Here is an 8,833-nt window from a genome sequence, read left to right as displayed (position 1 = left end):
GCCGCGGGGGGCGGGGACACTCCCGCCTGCAGAGGGCGCTCAGCTGCGGGGGGGTCGGTCTTCAGATGAGTGGCTCCAGATTTGGAGACTTTGTGGGCAATGACAATCCGAAGAGGGGAGGCGGGGAAAGGGTGAGGGGACTGTAAAGTATCAGGGTCACCGTCACTTCATGAGAGTCTCACCCCCTCCCCCGAAGACATCCTCTCAGGCTCCAAACGAAGTTTCCGTCACGCAGCATCCTTATTCTTTCTCATTTCAACACGCCCTCTGTCCCCCCAGCCTCCCGGGCCTGAGGGCGCACACGCAGGAAACTCCAGATGCACCCCCCCTCCCACCTCAACCACCACCTCGGGGGAGGGGGCCTGCAACCGGGCCTGTGCCCTTGACTGGAATCCAACCGTAACCTCCTGGTTCATAGGTCGATGCTCAACCCCTGAGGGGCTGAGCTGGCTCTTTATTTTCAGACTTACCACTCGCCTCCTGCCCCGATCTCTAAGTTTCCTTTCCTGTTGGTCTGGGAGGCCCAGACTGAACCTCCCCTCCTGCCTCCACTTACAGATTAAAACCGAGGACCTCAGCGACTCCCTGCAGCAGACACTCTCGCACCGGCCATGCCCCCTGAGCCAGGGACCTGCCATGATGCCTGGAAGCCAAGTGTCTGGGGTAAATGCCAGCCCTGCGGGGAGCCCTGGCACTCCTGGTGGGCAGTGGGCTCTCCCCAGCACAGTGCGTGGCCTCTGGGCGCGGTGAACCTGTATTAGTCTAAAGAGCCCCTCGGGGTGCGAAAAGAGGTTGGAGAGCTGGGGTGGAGTGAGGTTCCAGAACAGTCCTTTCAAAAGTCAGCTTAGCTCGTTATAGGAGAGGTGAGGTGTCTGCTTTCTGGGAGAGGAGGAGGCAATCCTGCAGAAACAGTGGCCTCACCGCCGGGGTGGGGCCTGGCCCTGCTCGTGCTTGGGGCGCCTGGGACAGCAGCCATGGCCGCAGTTACAGGTGTTTCTGTCCTCGATGCCCGCTCCCCTCTCAAGTGTTTACGTCAAAGCCAAACTGGAGGGGGTCCTGGCCCAGGGAAGAAGGGGGTGTCCATACACAGCCCACAGTGTGTGAGCAGGCGTTCATGTGGGAGCTCCTGTCGGGCCTGGCTCACTGAGGAGGAGAGAGGCCCCCCTTCTCTGGCCGAATTTAAACCGGGATGTGCACCCACTCCTCTGCTTGGGAGGAATCTGGGGACTGGGATTGCCAGGTTCGGGCTGGTGGGAGGAGCCCCGGGGTATGGACTGTCTGTGGAACCCAGTGGGGTTTACTGAGAACCAAGAGCTTGCTGCCTTCCTCCAGGAGAGACGGTTTGGACCCAGAAACGGCCAAGACTTGGCTTCTAGCATAATAAAGTGCCATGAGATTTCAAAAATTGGACAGTTGGGACTGCATGTCATTTTTAGAGTAAACGTCTGAGAGGTGAGAATACTTAGGCTCTGCCCCAGGGCATTTGCAGTCTCGCTGGGGGACAGGACTGACACACACACGTTAACAACAGGCCAGGCTGTAGTGACAGCAGGTTGCCAGGCCTCCTGGCTGTACCGTAATGACATCAGCATTCACGGAGCAGTGACGGCGTCCCAGACACTGGGGACACGCAGGGGCACAGACCAGGTCACTGCCGCACTCGCGCGTCCGAAGGCCTGGGATAGATGGGCAGCGGCGACGGGGCGGTCTGGCTGAGTCCTGTGATGTGTCTCTCTCCCGCAGGACCTGACGTCCCTCCATCCCCTCCAGCAGCTCGTGCTGGTTCCCGGCCACTTGCAGTCCGTCTCGCAGTTCCTGCTCTCTCAGACTCAGCCGGGGCAGCAAGGTGAGACCAGCTAGTGTGGCCCAGGTTCTGCTGCTGGCTGGCCCCGCTGCTGGCCCCGCTGCTGCTGGGCGAGGGAGCCCGGTGGGATCTGGGCGAGGTGTTAAGATCAGCTTTTCCCGATCACGGCCTGCGCTAGGGACCCTGTCCTTGCCCCTCCAGGCCGTCACCTTCTCTTCTTCCCTTTCCCATCTTCTTTGATGTCACGGCCACTTGAGGCTGAAGGGGAGGGGGCGGGACCTGGGCAGTGCAGGAAGGAGTGGCTCCTGGGAAATGCCATGCAGAGGCCCCAGTTCTCTCCACGTCCCTCAGGAAGCCGGACTGGGAGGCCTCGGTGGAGCAGCAGTGCCACCCACAGGCTGCCAGGTTTTCTTTGGCCAGAACTTAACCTCCAGATAACCTGGCCAAGAGCAAGGGGTTAGAACAGGGGTCCTCAAACTTTTTAAACAGGGGGCCAGTTCACTGTCCCTCAGACCGTTGGAGGGCCGGACTTTAGTTTAAAAAAAAAACTAGTCGGCTGCTAAGCAACAGGCAGCGGTGGCAAAAACACCCGGCAGGCCAGATAAATGTTTTCGGCGGGCCGCATGTGGCCCACGGGCCGTAGTTTGAGGACCCCTGGGTTAGAATATTTGTAACAATTGTGCCCTCACCAGCTTGGCTTAGTGGATAGGGCGTCAGCCTGCCAAAGGGTCCTGGGTTCGATTCCGGTCAAGGGCACATGCCTGGGTTGCAGGCTCCTCCCTGGCCCAGGCCCTGCATGTTTCTCTCACATCAATGCTTCTCTCTGTCTCTCCCTCTCTCTTCTGCTCTCTCTGAAAATCAATGGGAAAATGCCCTCAGGTGAGGATTACCAAACAAACAAACAAATAAAACACAATGTTTATCATCACTGCTAACGTCGCTTGAGCATGATGTGCCAGAAGCTCTGCTGAGTGGTTTTCCTGATTTATTTTTCAAAATAACTGTGTGCACTGGGTACTCATATTATGCCTCTGGTGACCTAGAAAGTTTCAGAATTATCTGCCTAAAACCCTTCTCCTGACCCTCTACCTCCTATATCTGCTCTGCCACCTCTCCGCCTCCTCTATCCATCAACTCGCCCAAACAGCATGGAGGAGTGTAAGCTCCAGAATCCAGGGCCAACGGAGCTGCGGAGCTGCGGTCCTGCCCCCGCGCCGGCTTGCATCCAGCCCCACCCTCGGTGCCGGCATCTCAGGTGTCACCATCATGATGAGCCAGAATGTGTTTGAACCTTGAAGCCTTTGTCTCGGCAGAATAATACGTATCACACTCCTGAACTCGGTGTCCTGTTGGTCGACAATGATATGAAATCGGCCCAGGCATACAGCCAGTGAGGCCAACATAATGCTGAGCAGCAAACAACCAACAATTAAAAGCCCAGTTCAAAATCTGGAGTCAAAAAGCTCATTGGTAAAAATTACTAGCTGTGTGTTCTTGGGAAACTTACCTTAAGCTCTTTGAGGTTTTATGTCCTCCATAAAAAAGTAAAACTCAACCTCCCAAGGTGATGGGATCGCCTGCAATAAAGCACGTGAAAAGTCTTCCGTCACTTCAAAACACAACGTGAATGCTCGGTTACGGCTAGCACTCCCCGGCCAGCATTCTTGCCCATTTATTTTAATAATGAAACACTGCCCTGGCCAGATTGGCTCCGTGGATAGAGCATTGGCTTGAGGACTGGAGGATCCCGGGTTCGATCTCACTCAAGGGCACGCACCTTGGTTGCAGGTTGATCTGACCCCTGGCCCTGGTCAGGGCTTGTGTGGGAGGCAACCAATCGATGTGTTTCTCTCACATCAGTGTTTCTCTGTCTTTCCCTCTCCTCCACTCTCTCTAAAAATCAATGGGAAAATATCCTTGGGTGAGGGTTAACAAAAACAAACAAACAAACAAACAAAACCAAGTCCTGAGTTTTTTTAGACTGAGGAGCATAACGTTTAACATCAGCTGATGCTCTGCATTAGTGACCTAAACCAGCTTGGGGACCACAGAGACCCCGAGGCTGAGCTCTGTGCTGAGCGGTCGGGGTGGCCCCCCTCTGCTGTGGGGTGTGGTGGCCCTGCTCCGAGTGGCAGCAAGAGGCCTGGCTGTGACCTTCCCTGAGGAAGACACTGGTGTGACCACCAACCAGGAGACTCCTATGGGGACGCCTGCCCGGGGGAGAGCAGGCGAGCGGGGGGAGCAGGAGAGTCCCACCACCAGATGGAGTCTCAGAAGCCCGGCTGCTCTCCCTTCTCTCAGGCCTCTCCCCATGTAAAGCGTCCCGCCTGGGGCCCCGCCAGTGGCCCATCCCCGTGTTCTGACATCCTCGCAGACGGCGGGGCCTATGGAGCTGTCCAGGCAGCAGGACATTCTCAGCTGCAGCTGGAACCCTCAGTCCTCACACCCGCATCTCCTGCCCACGGGGTCTCTCCAGCCTCCTTCCTTCTGGGCTCCCCTCACCCTGGTGTCCACCTCAGACAGATTGCTGGGCCCTCAGCCTCTACCCTGCCCTGGGCGGGCGGGCAGGAGGGCTGGGGGGAGCAGGACTGGTTGGGGACTGCGGTTTACATCTGCTTCTCCCTGAGTCTGCTCTGCCTCGGGCTGTGTGTGGTGATGCCTGGCAGCGCCCATGGGGCCTCTCCACGGGGCTTGAGGTGGGCTGTGGGACTTGGTTCATTAGCGGGGGGTAAGGAGAGCTGTCACGTTTCCAAAGCCGCAGAAGGTGTTTGTCACGTGGCCTGGGTTTCATTCCTTTGACCTTTGTCCCCCTCTCACCAGGTCTGCAGCCCAATCTTCTCCCCTTCCCACAGCAGCAAAGCCCCCTGCTCCTCCCACAGCCTGGACCTGGCCTGGCATCTCAGGTAAGCCCACATGTCCCTGGTTTCCCCCGGGAGTGCGACGGAGCTCAGCCCATTGGTCTTCCCCTTGCTGGGCTCTTGCCTCCCTGGGAAGTGGGAGTAGCCGGGGATGCGCCCTGATGGTAGGCAGGCGAATGACAGCCACAGTCAGGGAGGGTGGGCCACTGTCAGTGGTGGAGGCTGAATGAGGACTAGTGACCAGCTCCTGGCCTAGCCCACCCCATAGTGCAGGCACTCCCACCCCCAGCCAGACTCCAGCACAGCCACCTCAAAACCAGAGGCCAGCTAACTTCCCCAGAACCCACAGTGATGGCCAGCCCTTACGCCCCGAGGGGAGACCACAAAGCCAGTGGCTCTTCCTTGCACCTGGGCCAAAGGTGGCCTCATGGGTGTAGGGGGGCACGCTTGGCAAGAGTAGCCAGGCTGTGCTGTGGCTGTCACTCCTGTCTGCACAGCTGCCTGAGGTGGTTCTGCAGTAGTGAACCCCAAGGCCCCCTCTCTATGCTGAGATTCCCAAGGATCACTATGGGCCCTGGCTTAGGAGGCTAGTCACGGGACACCTGCATGGACAGCGCCACCTAGTGGCTCATGGGAACAGGACACTAGAAGCATAAGCTCCCTGCGTTCCTCCAGGTCAGCTCTTGCATCTCTGAGCATCCTGGACAGTGTGACAGTGACTGGCTTAGGGTGATGGCAATGAGAAAGAGGTGAGGGGTGAATGAGAGATGTTTGGGGAAGTTGAATCAATGCAATTTGGCATCTAATTGGATGTGAAGGGGGAAAGTGAAGGTCTAACAAAGAACTTGGTATTTGTCCGATGCAAGAACAAATACACACTGCCGAAACCGGTTTGGCTCAGTGGATAGAGCATCGGCCTGCGAACTGAAGGGTCCCAGGTTCGATTCCGGTCAAGGGCATGTACCTTGGTTGCGGGCATATCCCCAGTGGGAGATGTGCGGGAGGCAGCTGATCGATGTCTCTCTCTCATTGATGTTTCTAACTATCTCTCTCCCTTCCTCTCTGTAAAAAATCAATAAAATATATATTTTTTAAAAAGAACAAATACACAAATGAAAAGGACGTCTCAAGAAGACAGAGCTGTGTCCTGAGGGTCTGGTCTCTGTCGACAGGATCAGATCCATCACCGTCTTAAAAATGATTCCATCCCAACAGCTGCTGGGACCCGGTCCATCCTTGCTGTTTCAAGGGACCTGGCGTATATGGCATACTGTTCTTAATATGTTTGCTCACCTTCTTGGCGCTGTGTTTTACCCAAGGTCACCTCTTCGAAAAAGGTTGTTTCCCCAGGTAGGGATTTTCCCCTAAAGTTAGGGAGGGAATAAAACCTCTTAACTAAGTGCCAGGCAGGTAATTAATCACTTTAACTACAAACAATCGTGCTTAAGCTTAAGCTACATAATCTTTACTCCCTGGAATGGAGATAAGAAACGCCCTAACCTTTGTAATAGAAATTGACAGGATTAAAATCAATTGGTATAAATACGGATGTAACAAGACAATAAACGGCAGAACTTCTCTGGAGATCCAAACCAGAACTTGGCTGGAGATCCTGGCTAGGCTGCTGATCAACTGAACGCAGTCTCCATGTCATTCCTTCTTCGCCGACTCCGTCCACACCTATGGGGGACCCCTGGACCTGCTGGGGTTGGACCCCAGCAAACGGCCCTTCGCTGGGGAGGAGTCCTCAACCTCCTTCAGGTCCTTTACTTCCCCATCAGAACAACGCCTGTCATCATGGTAACCCCGAGTGTCTTGGATGGAAAAAGACAGAAAGCTAGCCCCGGTCTAGAAGAGTAACTGGGAAGGGGAGATCAGAGGGTGGACTTAGGCCACGTTGGCCACATGGGCAGTGGCCCTGCAGTGGCCCCTCAGCCTGGGTGGCCTTCCCTCCTTGGGGATGATCGATGTCTTCAGGTCCAACGTGCACCTGGGTACAACATGGATTCTAGGATTAAGGATCCATTTTCCTATGAAAATAAACGAAAGAAAAAAGTTCTCCTGACAACCACAGATGAGATCACAGTGCATTTAGAGAGCACTAAAATGCCTTTGATTTTAAACAAAAACAAAAACAAAAAAAAGAGCAGCCCTAGCCAGTTTGGCTCAGTGGATAGAGCATCAGCCCATGGACTGAAGGGTCCTGGATTTGATTCTGTTCAAGGGCATGTACGTAGGTTGCAGGCGTGATCCCCGGCCCAGGTCAGGGCACGTGTGGGAGGCAGCCAATTGACATCCATGATTCTCTCACATCAGTGTTTCACTCTGACTCTTCCTCTCCCTTCCACTCTCTAAAATCAATGGAAAAATATCCTTGGGTGAGGATTAACAAAACAAAACAACAAAAAAGGCAAAAACTGAAGCATTCTAATGAGTGAAAATGGGTGGTTTAGCAGGTAAAATGCCCATCACAGGAGTTTGACATTGTGCAGAATTCTACTGAGGTAACAGTGTCCGATGTCCCGTGTTATCTACAGTTAATGCCTGTTGAACACCTCGGGACTTTGCTTTGGGGGTAAAAACAGACAAAGCCAACAACCTTTTGTTTGTCCTGAGATTTCTCTTTGGAATCTGTAGACAAGCCTGCTGGCTCCTTTTATAGTGGAAAACCCACAGGAGGGAGAGAACTTTCCCAAGTCGGCGAGTCACAGCTGAAACCCAGCGGACGATGGCCGGCCCACTTGCTGCTTCGCCCCCGCTGGCCTAGGTGACTGCTCGCCCTTCATATAAACGGCCCTTTCCAATGTAGGCGTTCAGTCAGCCAGGACCCGCCGTCTTCTAAGCCGCCCGTTAGTAAACGACGGTACTGCCGTGCTATGCTGACTGTCTGCGTCTGCTTGGCCTGTGCTCCCTCTTAGGCAGTCGGGCGCCCGGGGCTGCCGGGACCCTCCTTAGACCCCCACCTGGAAGTGCCCCAGCATCTCCCGGTGCCGAAGCATCTGCCTGGTTCTGGGGGCGCCGATGAGCCCAGCGACCTGGAGGAGCTGGAGAAGTTTGCCAAGACCTTCAAGCAGAGGCGCATCAAGCTGGGCTTCACACAGGTTCGGGTCTGTGGGGAGACACAGGAGACGGGGCTCCTCGAGGCCAGGTCTCAAGACCACCCTGAGGCTGGGCGTGTTGGGGGCGAGCCCACCCTGCGCCTGTGCACGAGCCCTTTGTGGCCCTGAGGACATGGTGGTGGAGGGGAGAGAAATGAGAGCCAGCGAGGGCCAGGTCTGTGGGCACAGACCCTCAGAAATAAGACAGTCCCCCTCTTAGGGGGAGCCACCTAGAGGGGAGCCGAGGGGACAGGTGGTGCTCGGGTGGCGGGTGTGGACCTGGCAGAGTAGAGGCCTGTCTCTCATCCCCCCTCCCTGCCCCCAGGGGGACGTGGGGCTGGCGATGGGGAAGCTGTACGGCAACGACTTCAGCCAGACCACCATCTCACGGTTTGAGGCCCTCAATCTAAGCTTCAAGAACATGTGCAAGCTCAAGCCGCTGCTGGAGAAGTGGCTGAGCGATGCCGGTAGGCCTCCCTCAGGGGCGCAGGTGGACGGGTCCTGGGACAGCCTGCAGGGGAGGGGGGTGACTGGTCGGTGCTGGGTTTTAGGAGGCCCATACCCCACACCCCTGCCTCCTTCCCCTGAGTCTGGAGCCAATGAGAAATGAGACAGGCACAAGGAGAGGAGCGTGCCAGCTGGTGGCTCGCAGCTCCCGCGGCCATGGGAACGCGCACCTGCTCCCACCCCACCCCACCCCACCCGGAGCCCCAGCCTCCACCTCAGGACAGCTGGCCAGGATGGAGTTGGGTCTGCCAGGCCGCTGGTGGGACCAGGGCTCGGTCAGGGGAGACGGAGGCCGGCTCTTGAGACACTGGAGGAGGAGGCAGCCTGCCAGGGACAGGAGGTCGTTATCTGGCTGATCCTGAGAAGGCTCTGGGAGGGCAGGGCTAGGTGAGCGAGACACGCAGCACACAGGTAGGGTAGGGAAGGCCTTACAGCGGGCGTGGGGTTTGCAGTGGAGGCCGGAGGCGCCCCTAAGCCTCGGGACAGTTTGGAATCATGAGCGGAGGAGTTTGTTGTCAGGGACAGAGCTCTCAGCTTCCGCACCGTCAATAGCTGGGCAGATGCTC

General features: G+C 56.4%; 1 protein-coding gene across 4 annotated transcripts in view; it reads left to right on the top strand.

The window, feature by feature from the left end:
- POU2F3 (POU class 2 homeobox 3) overlaps positions 1 to 8,833 on the top strand; it is a 90,082-nt gene that overhangs the window by 57,942 nt on the left and 23,307 nt on the right. For all 4 annotated transcript variants that reach the window (XM_015560645.1, XM_015560646.1, XM_006758720.2 and 1 more), the window contains 5 exons: positions 559 to 663; positions 1,744 to 1,846; positions 4,625 to 4,707; positions 7,581 to 7,763; positions 8,086 to 8,227. In XM_015560645.1, the coding sequence (XP_015416131.1) occupies positions 559 to 663; positions 1,744 to 1,846; positions 4,625 to 4,707; positions 7,581 to 7,763; positions 8,086 to 8,227 (616 nt within the window). The remainder of the gene's footprint in view (positions 1 to 558; positions 664 to 1,743; positions 1,847 to 4,624; positions 4,708 to 7,580; positions 7,764 to 8,085; positions 8,228 to 8,833) is intronic.

This window comes from Myotis davidii, unplaced genomic scaffold, assembly GCF_000327345.1.
Source record: "Myotis davidii unplaced genomic scaffold, ASM32734v1 scaffold355, whole genome shotgun sequence".
Taxonomy (NCBI): domain Eukaryota; kingdom Metazoa; phylum Chordata; class Mammalia; order Chiroptera; family Vespertilionidae; genus Myotis; species Myotis davidii.
Note: the sequence above shows the minus strand (reverse complement) of the source record. Positions and strands in the feature narration are given on the sequence as shown.